Genomic DNA, 22963 nt, shown 5'->3' with positions numbered 1-22963 from the left:
TTATTTAAAGTTTTATTTTTTTTCGTCTGGGATCTACATGTTCGTAGACGAGTTACATGCTCGTTGATAAGTTGTATCATAGATACAATAGCCGCCTATAGATTTCTTTCATCTAACAAAGTTTATCATCTAACTAATACGCAAAGATTTAGACAATAAGACTTTAAAATTTAAATAAGAAAACCCATAAATCCGATAAATCAAAACAAGCAAAGAGAATTCGTATTTTACGGATCGAATTCGTGTCGGGTTGTCGAGTAGGGTCCAATATTGCCATCTCTAATATTTACACACGTAATCTTCTAGAATTGAATATAATATACTCATACCTTAACTCCATTGAATAACTTTTATGATAATGGATGACATCAAAATTATTTGACAGGAAATCTAATATAAATTAGTATTAACAATTATTATTATATGCATAAAATATATAATAAAATGCAGGAAGATATTATGTTTTTCTTTGTTTAGATTTTTTTCATATTCAAATATTACTTTCAGTATAATATATTTAAAAAGATGTATGATATTATTAATTTGCTGAAATAAGTATTTATAATATGAGAAGTAAATGATTTATATTTTGAAATCAAGATAAAATACAGCCGCTTGCAAATTGCAATGAAAAACCAAAATTCTATATTTAATTATAAATAATTTTAAACTTTAATAAGAAGAATTATCCAAGTTTTTTTTTTTGAAAAACAAGAATTATCCAAGTTTGTTCTTGAATACTAGAAGTTAATTATTTAGAAGAAAAAGGTTTTTAACCACAAAAATATACTAGTCTCAGCACGTTGTTTACGTTTAATTTGCACATATTTTGAAACTCTTATGAAAAATATATAGTCTTATAACACTTTTTATTTGTTTTTAAATAAAAGTTTAAATGGCCAGAAAAAAGGTTTTAAGAAAATATTATAAATTATATTTTAAATCTCAAAATACGTATCAGAAGCTGCTTGGACTTTGGACCGTGGGAGTAAGTTTTGCTTCCAAAATAAAAAAAATATAAAATTATTAGTAACGTTTTGTAATCTTAATTAGCTGCAGTATATTAAATAAAAATCACTTCGGCTAAAGCCCAAATAAAAGCCCAATTCAAAACCCCCTCTTTTGCTAAACCCTGAAACCCCAAGTCTCTTTTCTTCTTCTTCATCATCACCATTTCCTTCTATCACCCATGAATCTATTCCTCTACACACACCTATATTAACACCCCCAATCCTCTAAAAATGAAGTCTTTAAGAGTCTTGCGAGCCCTCTCTTCCCAATTCTCAAGACCCCATTTCAATGCCCCCTTAATTCCGCCAAGATTCTACTCAGCCCAGCTAGAAAAAGAGACCCAAGTGGCGTTTGATGATGAAAACGGGGATGGGGTGTTTGATTCTACTCAATTTGAGATACCCAGTTTGGGAAATGTCGAAAAAGTTGGGCAGGATGGGGGGTGGGATGAGAGGTATAGAGAGAGGGCTGAGGAGAAGCTGTTTGGGAAGAAGGTGGAGGGGAGGAGTGTGTCGAGAGCGGTGGAGAGGGAGGAGGAGAAGAGGAGGAGGGCTGCGGTTTTAGCTAGGGCCTTGTTGGAATCGGTTATGGAGAAGGGGGAGGAGGTGGAGGAGGAGGTGGATTGTTTGTCGGTTAAGGAGGAGGATCAGAAGTCGTTGTCGGTGGGGATTATTGGGGCTCCGAATGCTGGGAAATCTGCGCTTACTAATTTTATGGTATGAGTTTCATTTCGAGTGGTTGTGTAATGTGTATCTTTTTGTGTGGTTATGAGGTTTGGTGCATTGTTTTTTTTGATTGGATGTGGACTTGCGTAGTTTCTATGTGGCAACGTTAGCCTAGGAACCTATTAGGAAAATGACGGTTTGTGCGTGATGTATTGATAAATTTGTAATGTATGATTACCTTTAGGTTGTAGTATATGGGAAAGAACATTAAAATATTTCAGAAGTAAAAAGAGAATACTACTCAGAGCAATTACATTTAACTGTGAGTATAGAATCGTCAGGATCATCACATGCAACTAGAGAATAAGACGTGAAGCTCGCCAAGAAACTAGATAAAGTGAAGGATCAAATTATCAAGTTTGCTCACATCTTCAATTTTATTTTCACCTCTCTTGTGAATACCTTTTGATTATAATCACTTAGAAACATCTTGGCTCTTAATCTTATATGATTATGTCAATTATGGTGGTGCCAACCCCTTTCAAAGTTATGTCACTTTGCAAACTTGTATAAGGAGTTTTTTGTGAGCTGGATATTTGCAGTTCTAATGATTAGCTGATGAACTCAAACTTTGAAGTTTCGTTTATAAACGGTAAGGGAAGTAGCCAAATCCAGCTTTGGTTTAATTCTATGTATTTTCATAAAAATAAAATCTCTTATGCTATTAAGTCTTCTTCCTTCTTAATGGTTAGCTTTATCTGTTTTCCGTACTTGAAAGTTGTATACGAGGAAGTGAAGACAGTAAACAATAAACCCACATGTCCATTCTCATGTCGGTTTGTAAAGATATAGAGATGCACACTTTGAGATATGTTGCGCAAAATGAGAGAAACGGAAATTTTAGGTTCTTTACTCAACTAGAATGAGGTTCTCGAATCATATCTTCGATCATGTCTAGTCATGCAAATACTCTTGGAACTAAACTGATCTTTACTTTATGCTTAAAAGCTGTGTATCCACCAATGGCAATGTGGAGTCTCTTGTACATCAATGGCAATATAGAGTCTCTTGTACATCAAATAATTATTTCACAGTTAAGTATGAAGTAGAAATGTAGAAATATTTTCTTGCACATTTTACATGAAAAAGTACGGGATTTGCACATTTTTTATGAAAAAGTACGGTATACATGGTCAAAAAAATGCCGCAGATCAAGGCGGCGTCAGTGTGTCACCATTCTAGTTTCCTTGCTATTTTTATAATATGGAAGTGTTTTATTTTTTAAAATAAAGAACACTTGTTTGTGTGTTTCCTTGTACATGAAATACAATGGGAAAGTATATATGAAATTTGAGAGTTAAATTTCTTTGATAGAGGGAGAGGGAATGCAAGTGAAAATAAAAAACATCCAAAGAAGAGGGAGAGAGATGTGACCCAATTAGACAGACAGTGTTTATAATAGTTTGCAATTGCATCTTACTTTTGTTTGAAATTTCTAAATTTTTTTCTTCTCTTAGCTCTGACTCATAAAGTATTAAGGGACTGTGTGGTTTCATTCCATTTCTCAAGACATGTTTGTATCTAGTTTTAGTTATACATCAGTATCTGCAAAGTTCATATATTTAATTAGCAAAAGGAAAGTTCATATATTGAGTAGCTTAAAACAAATGCAAAAGGCTAAACATGGATAACAATTGCAACAATTGACGAAGAACCGTTATGAAGTACTCCCCGAGAACAGAAGTCTCTCTTGCTGCGTATCTGGTCTTTTAATATGTATTACATCTGTATCAGTTAGTGTATTTCCTACTTTCTTGTTAGGCGCAGTAGTGATATATTGGAATTATTAAATTTTATATGTCTTACAAGCAATTATGTTTTTAGACTTTTTCCCTGTGATCCCTATTTCCAGCATAGTATTCTTTTTAGGTTGTGCATACTCGTATCACTTGATAAGCATTTTGTTCAAATATTTGCTTTTCTGTTATAGGTTGGGACAAAGGTTGCTGCTGTTTCCAGAAAGACACATACAACTACACATGAAGTTTTAGGAGTGATGACCAAAGGAAACACTCAAATTGTATGTCTGTTGTGCTGATAAATGCATGAATCCGTGAATATTTATTTCTGTACAGTAATTTTTTTTTCCAGCTTATGTTTTCCTCCTGACCCTCCTTCGCATGAAGTGTCACGTATATCTCTTAGAGCAACTATAAGCTTATTTGGGGTTCAGACAAAATTTATGTCCGAGGATGGTTTTTTCAATTATAATTACCAAACATATCTGTACATCTAATAATAATAAGTATGTTGGTCACATTAGAACTTTGCATACTTATCTCTGATATACCTCTTGGAACTTGAATACTAGATCCCTGTTGAGCTGTATGTTGTATGCTTAAGAAGTATGCCCTGCAAGTTCTACTTTTGGTGGGATGTAGTGATTAAATTTGGATCTCCGTTTGAGAACAAAGAGTTCTGAAGGCATTACAGGGAAAACATGCATACATTTATTCGGTTTTTTAAGTTTTGATAGGACTGCGCAATGTTATTATTTCAATATATCTGATTGATTTTCTGTACAGTGTTTTTTTGACACCCCAGGGCTTACATTAAACAGAGGAGGATACCCGTCTAAAGACATAAAAGTTCGGGTGGAGTGTGCATGGAGTGCAATTGATCTATATGATGTTCTTATTGTTATTTTTGATGTTCACAGGCACCTTACCAGGTTAGTATTGGTTTGTGTTTTTATTAGTTTATAGATTATTGATCATATAGTTCAATTACTAAATAACTTGTCTCTTATTACATTTTACATCATAGGCCTGACACTAGAGTTGTAAGATTAATCAATCGAATGGGTTCCGATGCCAATCCTAAACAAAAGCGCATATTATGTATGAACAAAGTTGACTTGGTTGAGAAGAAAAAAGATCTGTTGAAGGTAGCTGAGCAATTCAAAGAGCTTCCAGGATATGAAAAGTACTAGAACCCCTCTTCTCGCTGTTATAAAACTAGTTTTATTGCCCTCTCAAGTTTTTTGTAATGATGCATGCTTCTGTTTCAGGTACTACATGATCTCAGGGCTGAAGGGTTCTGGAGTCAAAGATCTCACTCAATTTTTAATGGAACAGGCATGTGTGTTTCCATTGGTTGCACCTTCATAATAGTTGCCTAATTTACTTCATGTCATAAGTATGACAAAAAAGGGGGTAGTTTCCTTGCACATGAGAGTGCTATCTCTTCTCACAAAAGATAGCTTATTGACGAAGTTATATGCACTATTTCTGTTTAGGATTCCTCTAATATTTTTTACTTCTGTTAGGCTGTTAGACGACCTTGGGATGAAGATCCCCTCGCACTGAGTGAAGAAGTCATGAAGAACATATCCTTAGAAGTTGTACGTGAAAGATTATTAGACCACATACATCAGGTAGTGTTTGGAGGAAGCATATTTTTAATTAATTAGTCTTCTTTTCTCTAGAATATATTTGGTGTTATGGTTCATGTCCCGCTTTTGTTGCCTCCCAATCTGTTGAGAATTGTGCCATGAATCATATTACCTAAGTCTCTATAATAATTATTAGAATGTCTAGTGTACTAGAGCAAGTTTAAAAGAGGGAGTCTGTATAGAACCAGGTTAAGTATTATCATAATAAGCTTTGTTGATGTTACAGGAAATTCCATATAGTATTGACCATCGGTTGGTGGATTGGAAGGAGTTGAGAGATGGCTCTATTAGAATTGAACAACATTTTGTCACCCCCAAACTGAGCCAGCGCAAAATTCTTGTGGGGAAGAATGGCTCCAAGATAGGGTATTACTTTTTGTACTATTCATTTTCTCTTTGTTGTGCATTTTGGTGCATAAAGTTGGATTGTAACAAGTGCCTGTGTCACATCCATCTATGCATTTCCCTTGTTTAGAGGCCTCTAAATTTACAGCCATAATTAAAATACATCGTGTCAATTGATTCGTATCTCACAAAGCAGCTTATGTTTTCTTATTAACAAACTCAGGAGGATAGGTGTTGAAGCTAATGAAGAGCTGAGGTCTATATTTAAGAGGAATGTTCATCTCTTTCTCCAGGTCAGACTTAAATGATGCAACTAGCCAGATGACTTGGAGCTGTTTTTTTGGCCTCCTAATCGGGTGTACATAGTAATAGCCTGTTAATTGTACAAGTACCCTATCTGAATTGTTTTACATTGTCTAGCATACACGGAATTCTACATGACAATAAATATGAAGCTTTCATTCAGATAGTTGAGAGCCTAAAGTTTTAGGTTATTCCAACTTTTCACTATAGCTCCCTTTTGTACTAGTTAATTCTATATCTTATTTGTTCGGCCATGTTCTGTAGACTGCAACTCTATATTTCTTTATGTTCTCAATATATTATGTTTATGTTTTTAAATTGTAACTGAATATATTTTAAAAATATATATAATTAGTTGTTTCAAAGATTTTAATTTTCTTAATATAAGTCGTTGAAGATTTCAATATTCTTAATCCAAGCACCTCCTTTCTAATTCCTGAGTTTGGTTTGAGGGCTATATTTTGCAACCATTCTTCATTATTTATTTATTTTTTTCTAATCATTTTCACGTGACTGGTGACCTGCATAAAAATTCTTCTTGACTATTTTGGTTGCCCTTCTTTACAGGTTTATTAGTCTGCGCCTGTTTTTCTTCGTTCATTTTTTTCCGGTAGTCTCTTTATTCATTTTCAGGTGGACTGTATAAATATTTTTCCTGAATGTTCTGCACCTGTTCTTCTACCTTCATTGTTTCTTCTGTTAGTCTCTTTATTCGTTTTTTTTTTTGAAAGGCAAAAGTTCATTGATAGATAAATATTGGGTACACATATCTGTGAATATGTGGAGACAAAAGAAATTTTTATTCGTTTTTTGGTGGGCTGTACTAAAGTTATTCTTATTTTTTTTTTTTTGGTTCCCTTGACAGTCCTGTGTGTTTAATTAGTCTAAATTAGCATAATTAACTTATCGGTTTGGCTAGTGTGTGCCCATGGGCACATGCTAAGCGCGGAAATTTTTGTATTTGGGAGATTTTGATTGGTGTGGTTGGTGTATTTGCAGGGGGGTCCACCATTATCATGAGATAGGAGCCAATCAAAATGATCCAAACACAAAATTTTCCGCGCTTAGCATGTGCCCATGGGCACACCATAGAAAAACCGTTAACCTATTTGTCATGAAACAGTGTAATCAGCTTAATAACAAGTCAAATTCAAATATGATTCATGTATTTGTTTCAGAGTTTTACAGGTCTGTCTGGATATTATTATCTGTTATCATACTATTTTCGAATGATAGGCGGCATTTAACCTATTCGAGTTCAAGTTACATGTGAAACTTGACCTAAACTTCGCGAGAGCTGCTTTCATTACCCCCGACAAGGGATGGTTGCACACTCGTACTCGTTTGTTTGATCATAGAATGCTTCATGTTTTTCTTAACAAGCCAGATTATGCAAGCCACAACTTGGCTCTGCTTGACTAGTCGATTTATACCTCAAATGTGTTATCTTCTGAGTTACAAATATTATTTCAAGTGATTAGTAATATTTAAACCTAGCGGATCTCTAATTTCTCATTAGTTGTGATTTCTTGTGAGTTGTGACAATGGAACTTGTTCACAATCAGGAATCAGGCCTTAGCCTCTGTTGTGTTATTGAAAACTACAAGAAAACAAGTCACAGCATATTTAATATGTTAGGAATACAATGCAATATGGGGTGGAAAGATATGTATCAATGAGTGTGAGGTTGAGTTAGAAAACACCAAGTGATTGAAAAGTTCATGCATGAAATTTACTGTCACACATCCTATCAGGTATTTCACCATTCTTGAGAAACTATAAGAAATCTCAAGCTTGAGTGCCTGAGTGAAGATATCTTCTTCAAAGTCAACCCTCTCTATCACGTTTGCACTAGTTTCACATCATATACTCCATATATCCCAAAATAAGTGTTAAGGTTTGACTTTTTGCACGTAATTTGAGGTGTAAAATAAATATATTTTATCCATTATCTTTCAAGTTTTTTTTGAATAAATTTAATATCTATATTATTATTCAAAAAAAGAAATTTTTGAAAATTAATGTGTGAAACATGTCTGTTTTTTCATCATAAAATACGTGAAAAAGTCAAAGCAGGGAAGAAGTATTTTCACGAAAAAGGTGAAATTCTTGTTTCAACTGCAATGCTATAGCCTTGTATTTAGATGAGTGATTTTGATAAATGAATAAAAATATATAACATATTTTGGTCAAAAGGTATTCATTTATCGAGATTCACCCGAGATGAAATAGGGGCCGTTTGGGTGAGCTTAAAATAAGTGCTTATTACTTAAAATAAATAAGTGGAGTAGAAGTTAGAAGCAAGATGAGACTTATAAGTGATTAAAGTGTTTGGAAAATAAGTAGAAGCCCTGAAACAAAAGCTAGCATTCCTAACTTTTTTTAAGTGCTTCTTGACTTCTTACACAAACGGTACGAAATAAGTGCTTCTAACTTATAAGTCGAGAAGTCGAGCTTATAAGGGGGGCCAAACACCCACATATTTTTATTTTCTTGTCGTAAGACTTACAAAATTATTTGAGCAAGTATAATTTATGAGAGAGATGGTGGGGTGGGGAAGGTTCCTTAAGGTAAACATTAAATTGAAGATGAGAGGAAAAGAAGCTTTTACTAGAAAAGGAGGTTTCTTGAAGGAGAAAACAAAGTTCCAAATCTGAGCAGCTCCCCTTTTACCAGTTATGGATGGTGGAAATATTTGCATCGAGGCAATCATATTTTGCAAAAGCATTGACAAGGCCAACACAATGGGTGACTGCTGGTGCGTGAAGAAGCTCTGTCTGTCTGACTTGTATATGCTGCTGCAGACCTGCCAGCTGCATGTTCCCCTAACAAAACTAAACAAAATCCAAGAGTTTTGCATAAAGAGAACTTGATCACTCAGTGAAAACAGCAACTTGTAAATCAAGTAGAGAGAGAGATGGGGGAGATGGGGGAGAGAGAGAGAGAGAGAGAGAGACTTGTACCTTCTTCTCCTGTGTCCTGGAATTCAAGTTCTGATAACTTTCTGTGTGTGCATGTTTCTGGCCCAACTTTATTATTTTTAACACTGTCAATTCAATCACTTAGATGAGATGGGATTGGACAGAGATGATCTGAAGCTCTGTCTGTGTATGTTATTCACCCCTCTCTGTCTGGATCATTCATTCTAATTTCGGAGCTTCTCTTCAAAAAATAAATCAAAATATCAACAAATACTCATTTATAAACACATAGCCTAACTAAAGCCTAAACACAAACCCTTACCTTGTTTATAGTTTAAGATCATACTACTTTTGCATAACTTTTGAAATGCCAAATGGTTACAAATCTCTAACCTTTCTTTCCATAAATGTTGTGTTTCAAATTCTTGAACTAACAACTCCTTTTTTTCAACATCTGGTAACTTTAAGTAGATACTTCAAAGACTAAAAAAACGAGTCTACATGGATTTTGACAAGAAATACGTATATTTAATCCTATTCTCAACCTTCTGATAAGGAATACTACCTTGTGACAAGAAATACGTATACATTTCATCCTGTTCTCGATCGAGAGATCTTATTATCCTATTCTAGATGATCCTTATGGTTAAACCACAACAAGGGAAAAGAGTTGCAAAATGAGAGGGAAATGTTTGAATGCCATGCATGTCATTGTTGGACTATTTTGACTTCCGGCTCAAATCCAATTTCTTAGTGAACAGTGTGAAATTGTCAAAATTATCTGTGAAAAGCAAATTTTATCTTCTCCTAGCTCATCATATATGTACATCTCCGATTAGTCTGCTCTGCAGCTTGAGCTTTGTCCTTCCTTCCTCGGCCATGACAAGAGATACATTGAATAGATAGATGGATCTATCAGAAACAGTACTGTCACCCTCCTTTTCTTCCCACATGCACCAAAAGATAGAACAATTATTTGCTTTTTATATAAAGAAGAAAACACAATAATGAAGTTCATAATTCGTATCCCCACAAATTAAATATGATCGTCTGGGTACATTTTTGCATTATTATTGAAACAGAGGGAGAGAGATAGGGAGGGAGAGGGAGAGAGAGAGAGAGAGATGGGAGAGAGATCATAGGGAGGGAGAGAGAGAGAGAGATAGGGAGGGAGAGAGAGAGATGGGAGAGAGATAGGGAGGGAGAGAGAGGAGGGGGAAGCTTACCTGCTTATACACATCATGTAATCACTCTCCTTTGGTCCTTCCCGTCAAACAAACCAGTCCAAATGAATCCAACAAACAAATATCACAAAGGCAAAAAGAGTAACCAAGCAATGCTTCTTAGGTTTCCTACTTAGGACTTGTGGCCTTGTCTTTCTCTATAAATATGCTACCTTTCTCCCCTCTAATATACCCTCATTCTCCCTCAACCAATATTTATAGAAAACCACAACAACCTTAAATTTCCCACTACATTGTTCCAAAACTCCTACCAAATATTGTCATCAACAAAAAGCCATCTTTCTTCACCACAAATGGAAGCCTTTAACCCCCACATTAACATGCCTTGCATTCCTTATGCATTCACCACAATCAGCACTGCAAGCTGTGCCTTCCCCGGTTCCATCACAGCCACACCAACTCCCTGGATGGACACCAGGATCTGGAGCAGACTCCCTCACCGCCTCATCGACCGAATCATCGCCTTCCTCCCCCCTGCAGCCTTCTTTCGATCCCGCTCCGTCTGCAAAAGATGGTATGCCCTCATATTCTCCACACACTTCCTCCAGCTCTACCTCCAAGTCTCCCCTGTCAGACACTGCTTCATTTTCTTCAAACTCAAAAGCCTCAAATCACACATCTACAAAAACACCAATCCCCCCTACAACATTGACCAAAACAGACTAAACTGCGAAGGCTACTTGTTCGATCCCGAAACCATAACTTGGCATTGCCTTTCCTTTCCCCTAATCCCACCCGGATACTCACCATCCTCATCCTCCGGAGGCCTAATCTGTTGGGTATCCGACGAAGCCGGCCCAAAAACCATTTTCCTCACCAACCCTCTCATTGGCTCCCTAACTCCATTGCCCTCAACAATAAGGCCAAGACTCTTCCCTTCAGTAGGCCTAACCATCTCCACTTCTTCCATCGACATTGTCCTAGCTGGCGACGACATGATATCGCCTTACGCAGTCAAGAACCTCACCACCGAGAGCTTCCACATTGACAGCTCAGGGCTCTACTCCCTCTGGGGCACCACCTCATCTCTCCCAAGACTCTGTAGTCTCGAATCAGGCCAGATGATCAATCTCGGCCCAAAATTCTACTGCATGAACTACAGCCCATTCAGCGTTTTAGCCTACGACATTTCATCAAACACCTGGTGCAACATCCAAGCTCCCATGAGAAGGTTTCTCCGATCACCAAACTTAGTTGTGATCAACAACAAGCTTGTCTTAGTTGCTGCAGTGGAGAAAAGCAAGCTCAACGTGCCGAAAAGCCTGCGGCTCTGGGCCCTACAGAGCTGCGGCGGCGCGTGGGCGGAGATTGACAGAATGCCGCTACAACTATACGCGCAGTTCGAGGCGGAGGAGGGTGGCAGAGGGTTTAACTGCGTCGGAAACGGTGAGTATGTTGCGGTGGTGATCAGAGGCTCCGGCAAGGCGGTGCTGTTCGACATGGGGATGAAGAGGTGGCAGTGGATTCCGGCGTGTCCGTACGAAAATGGCGGCGGAGAGTTGCATGGCTTTGCTTATGATCCTAAGTTAGCTACGCCTGTGACTGGGCTTCTTGATCAGTTAACAGGGCCATTTTAGTCATTAATGTTTAGCTAATGCATGCACAAGTATGATTAATTATGATGTTAATGATCAATATTACTGCAACTTTGCTTAAATTAGTTATGATTAATATTGTTATTTTTCGTGAAAAATATATGTAATATTGGATTTTAGTATTATTGGGATGATGGTTAAAAATCATTACGAAACTAGTTTTTCTTTTTGGTACATTTTTATGTAAATTATTGTTTTTAATATCCATATGTATACATTTTTGGACATGCTCAAAATAATTCATATTAAAGTTATTTAGTTAGTACTTTTTTATACTTATTTGTTGGATATGGTACTTGAATAATTCTCTTCTCAAATCACTATTTATACTTTTACAAATATAAATTTCAACTAATTTATGATAATAGATACAAGAATGTTACACTTTTACATCACTATTAATAACTTTCAAGTGATTTACACTAATATGTACTAATCTTATTACCCGTGCCATGCATGGATAATTTATAATTTTATCGTATATATTTTAAATTTAATTGAAATACAGATTAATTATACTGATCGAATATTTAAATGTTTTGATTTAATTGATAATAAAAAATTATTAGAACACGTTGTATGTTAAAAAGACCAGTAGAATAATATCGACCGCTGATAAAACTCGACCGACCAATAAAATTATTAATATTTCAGTTTTAATAGAATAATAATAATATAGTTTAGTATTGTATTATATCATTTATTGTATATATTAATAATTATATATAATAATATTATTCTTTTTATATGTATGTTGCATGTGTTATTTAAAGAAAATCGATTTTTAGTTAGAAATTTGAAAAAGATAACGTGTTTTAGTTAAAAAAGGTAGTTGCTATGTTATCCAATTTTATTTGTAGAAAACTTGATTTTTTGTAGTTGGAAAATATAAGAAAGATAATACTTTATTTTTTTCCGAAAGAAATGCACTTGCCCGTAACGAGATACACTAACACTACAATGTTCCGAGGAGTTCAATTCATTCAAAAAGCTTATTTATCTAACCGAAAGACATGAAAAAGTCTCCGGAAGTTTTGATAATAAAACTTAATGCCCGAAAAAAAAGTCCCAACTTGAAAGACCACGTGACCTGAAACAAATACAATCCATTAATAACAAGAAAATAATAATAATAAATTTAATTATTAAAATCAGTATAGATTCTCAAAATAAGATAAATCCAAAATAATTTATCAAAAAAAGAAGAAAAATAAAAAATAAAAATAGAAAAAAATATACCTAACCAAATGGAGACCCTTTGGCTAGATATATATAACAAGCTAAATAAATACTAAGAATATAATTAATAATATAAGTATTAAAATATAAATGTTGAAATATAAAACATATTCAAAATAATATCTAAAAATTTAAGAAACCGACTAAATATAATAACAAGCCAACAAAATGGCACTAAATTGCCGTATACTAAGCCAAAATATACGCCATCAATCATAATCACCCACAAATGGTACAATAAGTCATTAATCAGCATTAAACATGATTAAAGCATTTAGAGCATATATAAGCAATTACAAACAAAATAAAATTCAAAATGAGCATCAATCAAGCGAGTCAAATTACCATTTGAAAAATAAATAAAATTTAAATCATCCTTACTACTATTAAAGTCAATTCAATAAAATAAAGTTGGCAAGAAACTTACTAATTAAATAAGAAAATCTTTAATCATGCAAGAAATTTATTCAAGAATATTCCTATTCAAAATCACACTAATTGATAATGACATCTCATCATCACCAACATTGAACGTCCTAACCCACATTGAATCGTACTAATCTTGTCATTGTCACTAGCAATAACAATGAACAAATTATAACCCCTACAAACTCAGAAACACGATTGCAAATAAAAATTTGTGACTCACAACAAATCATGAACAAAATATACAAAATAAGTGACTACACCTCACCAACTTTCTCATCTTCTAGATAAATCAGAAAGAGATAAAATAAAAACATAAAACAACACATACAATAATTGATTATCGAGCATAAAACAAAACTAATGAAAAAATCCGATTATTTACATCAACACTTTTAAAAACAAAATATGTAAATGTATCAAAGGAAAAAAGAATAGTCACATAAACATATAAGTTGAGAATCAGGGAGAGTACACCTTTGTTTTGAATGTCGAAATCTTGACACGTAAATGAGTCATAGTAGTACGATCAGAGCACGGGTGAATCATGATCGTTGGAGTAGAAGTATAGAAAAACCCCAAATCAGAGTAAAGTACGACAACTGAAAGATCAGTGACCTGGCTCGTTCAAGTGGTAAATCGGTGATAGACCAGAAGTAGAGCTTGGTGGCGGTGACGGCAGATGATTCCGACGATGAAAAAGGTAGTCATGAATTGGCAAATAAATACGATAACTGATTCTATTATTTACATGTACCTTATACAGATCAAAATTTCGGCCACGGAGGAAATCGGAGTTAACGAAAACGGGAATGGATGGAGAGAATCCCTCTAACTGAAACGGCTTGACAAATCTTGGAATGTAATTAACAAATCTTGGAATGATACTGAAAATATTGATATATTGTCATATTGGTCCTAGTGTCGTCTTATCCTTTTGATACAAATTTGCAGGTTGAAAATATTCAAATTATTATTTTTATAATTCACATCACATGTTCTTCTATATAAACAACTAATTGTCAAAGCCGCGCTTCGCGACGGCGTATAATATTTATTCATAAATTTTCAAGTATAAGATAATATAAAATTTGTGATATTGTATCATAAATTTTGAATAATTACAAAAAGATAAATGTATTCAAATACGTGTACTTACTAATTAAAAAGATAATACTTTTACTTAAAATGGATAATTGACGGTATAAATAGGCTCATAATTCGGACTAAGTACCGACTGACCAAACTTAATTTCTATGTTATAAATTTTATTTGTATAAAATTGAGTTTTTTTAGTTAAAAAATATAAAAAGATAATACTTTTAGTTAAAATGAATTTGATGATATGAATAGACTCATAATTGGGTCCAAGTACCGACCGATCAAATTTTCAGGGATCATTTGATTCGCGGAGTGGTATGGTGTGGGAATGAGTAATCGGGTTAAGTTGGTATGAGTTTGAGGTATCATATTTGATATCATGTGTTGGGTTGAGTGCTGAAATCAACATATACAATATTTGTAAAAAAATAAGTTATTTTATTTATATTAATTAAAAAATTTTAATAAAATTATTATTGTTATATATTTTTGCATCATTGATTTAGGGGCTGGTATTGTATCATGACTTTTAATGACAAATTTTGGGAGGATGACTTTAATGGATTTTATAGACTTTTAGTGACTCTCTTTGACTTCTTAAGATTTCAAAAACAATTCATGACTCCCGAGACAATGACTTTTAAAAACTTTAACAAACTTTTTTTTACAAATTCATGACTTTGAAATACTTTAATAGACTTTTATTAAAATCATAAATAGCCTATCTGAAATCCTATAGACCTTTTGCTATACCCTCTCGATTTTTTGCTATACCCAAGTTGGGTGTATGTTCACAAATTCGGCGACTACAAAGTCGAGTGGGTGTATGTTCACAAATCTGGCGACTACAAAATCGAGTGTACAAGGTATTATTGTTGTATTATATATACTATAATACTGTTTATTGAATCATATTTATAAACATAATGTTAATTGTGATCTTGTATCATATTATCTTTAACAAAGGCAAAAAAAATCCAAACTATGCAAAACATTACCCAGGCATTTACTCTTCTTTGTATCATTACTGTGCGGAAGGTAATATTAAAAATCAACGCTTGCTAATGAAGCAACAAGTGGTCAAGTACAGGTGAATTACTCGTATCCTTTGTGGCTTGTAAAAGCACATGTTGCACTTGTCACTCGTCATAAACCTTATGCATTCTTTTTCATCTTCCAGGTGTGGAGAGCTAGATTACTGATGTAGCAGTCCTCTGCAGTGAAATATCCTTCAATATCTGGGCACTAATACTACCACTATTGATGGCAATACAGCAAACACAATGATAATAAAGAATCATAATAGAGAAGAAAAGGAACTTTTTTCACAGAGGATGAATTGGAGAGACTTTTCGCAGAGGATGAACCCTAGGTTGGAGCGACCGGTTAATTGAGTGAAGATAAAGTCATGTCAAATCTTTTCAAGAATGGCATGACAATTTTCTGAAAAAATATATGCAATTTTTCATAGAAAGTCATTAAAAGTCTATCAATTATATTTTTCCACCAAAGTCATTGATATATTGAATAACAACTGACTTTTAATAACTCTTTAGAAGTTGTAATTCAATACCTCAAACTTTGAAAGATTTTTTAAAAATCCTGATACAATACCTCTTTACTTTTAAAGAGTATTTAAAAGTTGTAATTGAATACACCTAGATTTTAAAAGTCAATAAAAGTCATTAAAAATCATGATACAATACCAGCCCCTTAATTTTGTATCAAACATTAATATTGCATTACTTAAATAGAGATTAAAAAAATAAAAAATGGATGCATCTCATACCCACCTCCCCACTTTGGTATAAAAACTCGTACCTCTTTGGGGGGTTTTAAGGTATGAGTTTGAGATTTTAATTTTTTCAACCAAACACCAAATATGGGTTTGGAACGGACAAGCCCCATTCCTGATTCTAGATACCCATGAACCAAACAACCCCTTAATATTTTGGAACACTATACTGATAAGAAAATTTATGCTTTCACATTACTACTCATACCTAACATGTTATTTTAGTTATTTGGATACACTTATCTTATAAAGATATTCATAAAGATTATTTATAGTTATGTAAATATATCATTTTAGAGTTGTTTTGTGAAAGTGTTCTTTTTGTCAATCATAAAATCTAATAGGCGATATTCAATATTGTATTTTAAGATTAATATATATTCGCCTACCTCTCTCTCTCAAAAAAAATCCTAATTCTCTCTAGACTCTCTCTTGTCGTAGCCACATGGGACTTCCACAGGTTTTCATTAATGGAAAGCCCCGAATCAGTTAACTACTTTGTTTTATTCTTATTTTTTGAATAATACTTCTTCTTGGGAAACTTAGATCTGAAATCAACGGAGATTTCGTTGTCTCTCTTCCAAGCGGGTGGGTTTCAGTCCGATTTTTTTTTATGATTCTGCTCGAAATCTATTATCGGGGGAATCATTAGATTTAAAACCATCGGAAATTTTGCTATCTTTCTTCTCTATTTCAAACGGGGGGATTTTCAATCCGATTTCTCTTGTTTCTATGGTTAATTCCATCTATGGTTGTTTTCTCTCCCTAGCGAGAACTTTGTTTTTCACTTCTTAATTACCATTAGAATTAAAGATGTAATTACCATTAGAATTATATTAAAATATTAAAAATTATATTTAAATTATTTGACTATTACGATTGTTCAATGAAACAGATAATTCATTAATTATGTCAATAGTAGTATTTTGCATAATCTAAAAGATATTGGTCTTTGGGCAACAATATTAATTAATGATACTGGAGTAATTGCTATTTATTACTTTTGTTGGTTGTAGATCTTTGAATGACATGTTGCTATTTCTTTTAGCTATAAATATATATATTATGCTACTAATATTATTGCTCAGTATCATCCTTATAAATCTAGCACACCAAGCCTAATATACATAACAATGACTACAAATAAAATCTCTCAATTCTCAAATATTGTAATCTTAACTTTCCTTTTTATTGTTCTAATCATGAACAAAGGTATTCTTCTTTTATCTCCCCCACATTCATCTATACTTGAGTCTAACTAGTGTAAAATGAAACTTTTTCCTTATATTCAAAATACATACATATATATATATATATTAGTAAAATCATAGGTTATATTCTATTTAAAATTATATAACTATTTATATTGATGTAATACAGGACTCGTAACTGCTCAGCCAGTCCCCTTAACAGACTTCGGAAGATGCAAAGATCTCCTTGGAAAATGCCTTGATGATGGGTGTTATAATTATTGCGAAAGTGTTGATTATCCTGGTGGAATGTGTGAATCCATCCGTGGCCAATGTCGGTGTATCTGCATAAGTGCCGAGCCTTAAATGCTGAACCACACATGTACTCTACAAATTTGCAGAGAATCGTTGGAACTTATATAGAATTTTAAGTTATTTTTATTATAATACTCTTGTCACTTAAGTGAATGGATATCTTAAAAAGTTGGGTGATGTTAGTAATCCATTATATAAAGTTTTTATTTATTTCCACGTATTTTCAAGGGTTTTTCTATATGACTGAAATTATTAATTTAATTAATTTTCATTTTATGAATAAAATATTAAATAGACAATTATAAATTCTTGAAAATATAATCAAATATTATACGTGAATTAGATCAATCGAGTCTTAGAATGATGGGTATCCTTTTATAATAGTAATGATTAAAAACAAGTTAATTGATTGTAAATAAATTTGAATTAAAGATTTTATAAAAATTAATTGAATCTTAGAATGGAGGTGGTCAGGAGTACTATGTTAAAAGTTATGCATGAGTTGGTTGATAGTTAATCATTAAATTATATTAATTTAAAACTAGTACTCTAATTGTTAGTTGATGATCATTGATCATTAAATTATATTTGTCTTAAACTCATACTCTAATTGTTAGTTAACAATCAATAATTATTAAATTATACTAATCGTATATATTCTCGTTATTGGCTGATGAATAATAATTATTAAATTATATAAGTTTTAAATTAATACTCCAATTGTCAGTCGCCCATCAATTATCAAATATTAGTAAAATGATGGGGGTTTTAATTTTGGATTTTAATGATAATAAATGATGAAATTCAATGGATTCTAACCGATTTTGATTTTATGCGGGGTTGAGATAAAAGATCATCATATTGATGAAGAGTTCTTATGATTTAGACACCGTCATTAAGAATACCGTGCATTCGGTAGTATTTTTGAAAATGTTAAATAGCCTCACAAGAGTTATTAATTTTTAAAGTTTAAGAAATCAATAACTTGTGAATACCACTATATTATAATAAATTTTATATTAGCTTAATCAAATATCATCATATTTTGAAAAATAATGTAATGTTTAAAATAATTTTGATCAATCTTTTTTTTTTCAATTTAAAGATGTAATTACTACTAGAATTTTATTAAGATATAAAACTTATATTCAAATTATTTGACTATTAGGAGTGTTCATGAAAACGAATAATTAATTACGACAATATTTAGTATATTAAAGATGATATTAGTTACTTCCTCCGTCCCATAACACAAGTATTTTTTGAAAAAACTATGCAAATTAAAAAAATATTAGTTAGATAATATTTTCTCAGTACCCCTAATAAATGCATGAATATTGTAGGCTCATATCCAACTCTTGTTAATTGTTATACAACTTTCAAGAAGAATAATTTTGAAATGATGTCAAAATAGACAAGTATTATGAAAAACAAATTTGTTCCCAAAATGACTATTGTGGGGCCGAAGGAGTAGTATGTATCAATTAATTTAGTTGGTTGCAGATATTTATTAAATAACGTTGGGAGTAATTATCATTCAATATCATCCTTGCGACATTCTATAAATTTACCATAACAACGCTAACATACATAACAATGGCAACAAATAACATTTCTCTATTCTTCAATATTGTGCTCATAACTTATAATTATTGTTCTGACCATGAATAAAGATATTTTTCTTCTGTCGAAAAATACCTTTTTCTTTTATTTAATATATTTATATATCAAAATTGTGTACCTGAAGTTTGAAGATTCTAGCGATATGCATACTTATGTTAGTTTAGGATGCACGCCGTTAGTTCTTTTACATTGTTTGAATAAACAAACAGCTAGAGTGCACATGCATTGGAGAAGGCAAGCATAATTTTTTTTCATAGGATTAGGACAAATTTGATTTACTTCATGACTAGCTTATTTCCGTTTAAATAACTTTCATTTGTTTTTCATTATTTATTATTTGTTATAATATTTTTTATTTAGTTACTTTGTCATCTTTTTAATATATTTATCTACGTTATCGTTGTTTAAGTATAAAATATGATCTTATTTTAAAATTTGAATTTTCTTAAAAAATTACTCACTGTGATAAGAATTTATTTCAAAATGAAAAGTAAAATGAAAGATTTTATTTAAAATTTTTTTTATATTGTTATGATTCTAAAAGAGATGAAAAAATATTGAGCAGTAACGAATATAAGTTGTCTTGTAAGTTTTTAAATCTTCAATAAAATTTAAAATTTTTATTTCATAATTATTTAGAAATCTAATAGATATATTATCTATAATGCTAGTTGAAGTTACTATTTGTTAGTAGTAATTGTTTCAATAGTTATTTGACAAATTAATATAGAAATCTAATGTTTTTAAATTAAATTATTTTAATTTGAAATTAATTTATTATTAAATTCTTATGTTTTGATTCATTTATTATAACGACAACATGAGCAATTATTATAATAATAACAGTATCAATGACATATTAGAGTTTGAATTTGTCATGTCAGTGTTAAACTATTTTCTTCCTCTTTATTATATAATTTTGTGAAAGAAGGGCTTGAATTTTATAGAGTTGTTTATAAATTAAATTATTTGAGTTTTAAAATTAAAATAGATATTTTTATTTATAATTAATTTTGTAAATTAAATTATTTGAATTATAAGTCATGAAAATTAAATTGAATAGTTTTATTAACGATAAAATTCCAGTATGAAAGTTTTTTCATGATAGTGTAATAATTATTATTAAATAAAAATTATATTAATGTAACAATTGAGCAATAGTAATATGTTTATATAAATATTCCGGATCCTATTATTAAATTTTTACACAGGACCTCACAATTTGTTGCTGAGGCAGTGCACAGACCTGGCTTCCTCTGTTTAATTGCTAGAAGTAATGGTAGTACACCGCTGGAAAGTACTCAACTACCCTTCACTTTGTAGTCTTATTACAACTTCAACTAACGGTGTTAACATAAAACTAACGGGAGTATGCTTTTCGATAGAATCTTCAAACTCTAGGTACACAATGTGCCAGAAAGTGATAGTTCAGGTACACAAAGTGCCAGAAAGTGATAGTTCAGGTACACAACCTGCAATTCACTCTAGGATTAGCCATATAGATACATGGGTTAGAATTAGGCACAAGGGAAAAGAAATTAGTAACTTTTCCAGACTTATAAATGTCAGAGATTAGCAAGGCTGCTTGTCACAGCAACTGATGAATTTTTATCTACACCCATACCTATCCCCGGAGTCAAAAACTCACGCTGAAAGCAATGCAATAGTATAATAAACAAGATAAGTTATGGTACAGGTTTATAGACCATATACCTTGGATGACCCATTGTCCATATAGTTGTAATTCTGATTGAGATCGCTTACTCCAAATATTTCATCTAATTGCCATTGTTGAAAGCTTTCACAATCAGACCCTCCACCAAAAGGCGAATTGGTCGGTGCCACCTCACCAACTTCGCCAACTTGGAAATGTCCACTGTTGTTTTGACCTTCCAAAGCCACGTTGTTATTCTTTTTAGACAATGGCCTTGACTCTGTTTCAGTAACTTTGTCAGGGGACTGAGACTTTCCTGAAGAAGATGGCGCACTACGTTCATCAGTAGGTTCAAGTCCCACCTTCACTCCAGTTAGCAGAAAGCGTTGATGAGCTGAAACATGGGCATTGATCGAATGTATGGAGACGTCACATTTCCTGCATAGCAAAGCACGATCTTCCAGACAAAAGAAATATCCAACTGTTTCCTGTACATGGAAGCATCTTTGAACACCACAATGAGAAAACAAAAATTCCATCTAAATGTTGAACACTGAAAAAATGTGAACCTAAAAAAAATCTGTCAAGGACACTTCACTGACACTCGAAGCTATGCTATGTACCCCATACTCAAAATTAATTAGATGAAACGAATAATTATCCCTTCATGAGTCCTGACTAATAAAAATCATCAGATAGATATATTGTTTTTATCAATTTTATTGGTCACACTCCACAGAATTTAATCTCACAAGGGAAGCTTGTTCAAACAAGGGGATCTTTATTTAATTTTTGCCAACTGATCGAATTTGACTCGGTGCTACTAGATCAGTATGAGCTTCTACACTAAGACGCTTCACTAATCACTAGGTTATAATATCCACAAAACCACATCTTCATTTCCCGTGTATACAAATCCAATGCAAGACAACTTCGATTTAACAATAATCAATCCAATTGTTTAAATTCAGTTGACAGGAAAGTGTATGCTTGGTTAATTATATTCAATTCGTAATTGATGGATTAAACAGGTAAAAAAAAAAAAAAGTCTACCAAATTGTGACTTTAAAAGAGTGATAATCAGATTAATCAAAATAATATCAGACTTAATCGATAATGACACGGTTAACCTGACAAATATCGCATTTGGGCATAGGAGATGAGGAGTTAGTGAGAGAAACTCTCTGGTGTTTACTAGCCAGCTTGTTAGCTGCATGGACGGTCTCATCGCAACCATAACACAACGCCGCCTCGTCGGCGCAGCACAGCACCGTCGCCTCCGCCGCCTCACACACGTTACACTGTATCTTCATCTCTCCCTGGTGATGAGCAGCTATTAGAGGAAAGGATAGTGTGTTTTAGAAACCACAGTGAAAAAAGGTAAGTGGATCAGCTTGAGGAGATTATGTAGCATTACTTGTACTCATCCAAGGCCGGCCCACATTTGGGTGCCCTAGACGAATTTTGAAAAAAGTGCCCCTATTTTTCAAGATCATAAATGAAAATTTTATATAAATTCAAATTATACATTGGCATGATCAAAAACAATATTTTAAGATTAATAACACAATCAATTCAAATGCATATATATATATATAGGGATAGGATCAAATAAAAACTTTTTTAAGTTACAAACTTTTTTTTATTCTCCCATCGTGTTAATCCTTAGTTATATAAAATATCTATGTTGAAATTTCTTCAAAAAAAATCACAATTTTTAAAAATAACGCATAAATAAATCGCGTTTTCAACACATTTATAACTGGGGTTCAACATCGGGTGTTGAACACTAATTATCATTGTGTTGAATATATCTAAAAAGATGTTTAAACTATAACTCTGGGGTTTGGGTAGGGTCTAGAAACATAAATATTAGTTATATAACATGTTTACCTTAGTTCTTACATTTAAAAATTGGTTTACGTACTTCTCCACCACTATTTTAATCGATGTTCAACAAATTATGTTAAAAAAATGTTGAACTCAAGTTATATATGTGTTGAACAAAAAAAGTTTGTAAGTTTGTAAGTTTGTACTAGAACCCTCCCCTATATATAGGGATATATATATATATATATATAT

The 22963-nt window shown here is 32.6% G+C and overlaps 3 protein-coding genes across 4 annotated transcripts; 2 read left to right on the top strand and 1 right to left on the bottom strand.

The window, feature by feature from the left end:
* Positions 1–1105: 1105 nt before the first annotated feature.
* On the top strand, positions 1106–6916 carry LOC108205060 (GTP-binding protein ERG). Of its 2 annotated transcripts, XM_017374836.2 has the most exons (9): positions 1106–1727; positions 3667–3756; positions 4262–4407; positions 4503–4661; positions 4747–4813; positions 5005–5112; positions 5357–5496; positions 5699–5768; positions 6778–6916. In XM_017374836.2, the coding sequence occupies exons 1-9, from the start codon at positions 1242–1244 to the stop codon at positions 6796–6798; spliced, it is 1287 nt and encodes a 428-aa protein (XP_017230325.1). In that variant the 5' UTR covers positions 1106–1241; the 3' UTR covers positions 6799–6916. The 2 variants fall into 2 exon arrangements, with proteins under 2 accessions (XP_017230325.1, XP_017230334.1); XM_017374845.2 differs by lacking the exon at positions 6778–6916 and having other exon boundaries at positions 1107–1727; positions 5699–6096.
* Positions 6917–9799: 2883 nt separating this feature from the next.
* On the top strand, positions 9800–11665 carry LOC108215362 (protein UNUSUAL FLORAL ORGANS). The gene has a single exon (XM_017387839.2). The coding sequence runs from the start codon at positions 10237–10239 to the stop codon at positions 11518–11520; it is 1284 nt and encodes a 427-aa protein (XP_017243328.1). The 5' UTR covers positions 9800–10236; the 3' UTR covers positions 11521–11665.
* Positions 11666–20377: 8712 nt separating this feature from the next.
* LOC108209975 (B-box zinc finger protein 22-like) lies at positions 20378–22325 on the bottom strand. Its single transcript, XM_017381204.2, has 3 exons — positions 22012–22325; positions 20941–21369; positions 20378–20699 (listed from the first exon to the last, which is right to left on the bottom strand). The coding sequence occupies exons 1-3, from the start codon at positions 22192–22194 to the stop codon at positions 20625–20627; spliced, it is 687 nt and encodes a 228-aa protein (XP_017236693.1). The 5' UTR covers positions 22195–22325; the 3' UTR covers positions 20378–20624.
* Between the last annotated feature and the right edge of the window lie 638 nt (positions 22326–22963).

The sequence above is a fragment of the Daucus carota genome, chromosome 1 (genome assembly GCF_001625215.2).
Source record: "Daucus carota subsp. sativus chromosome 1, DH1 v3.0, whole genome shotgun sequence".
NCBI lineage: Eukaryota > Viridiplantae > Streptophyta > Magnoliopsida > Apiales > Apiaceae > Daucus > Daucus carota.
This window is presented reverse-complemented; position numbering and strand designations above follow the sequence as displayed.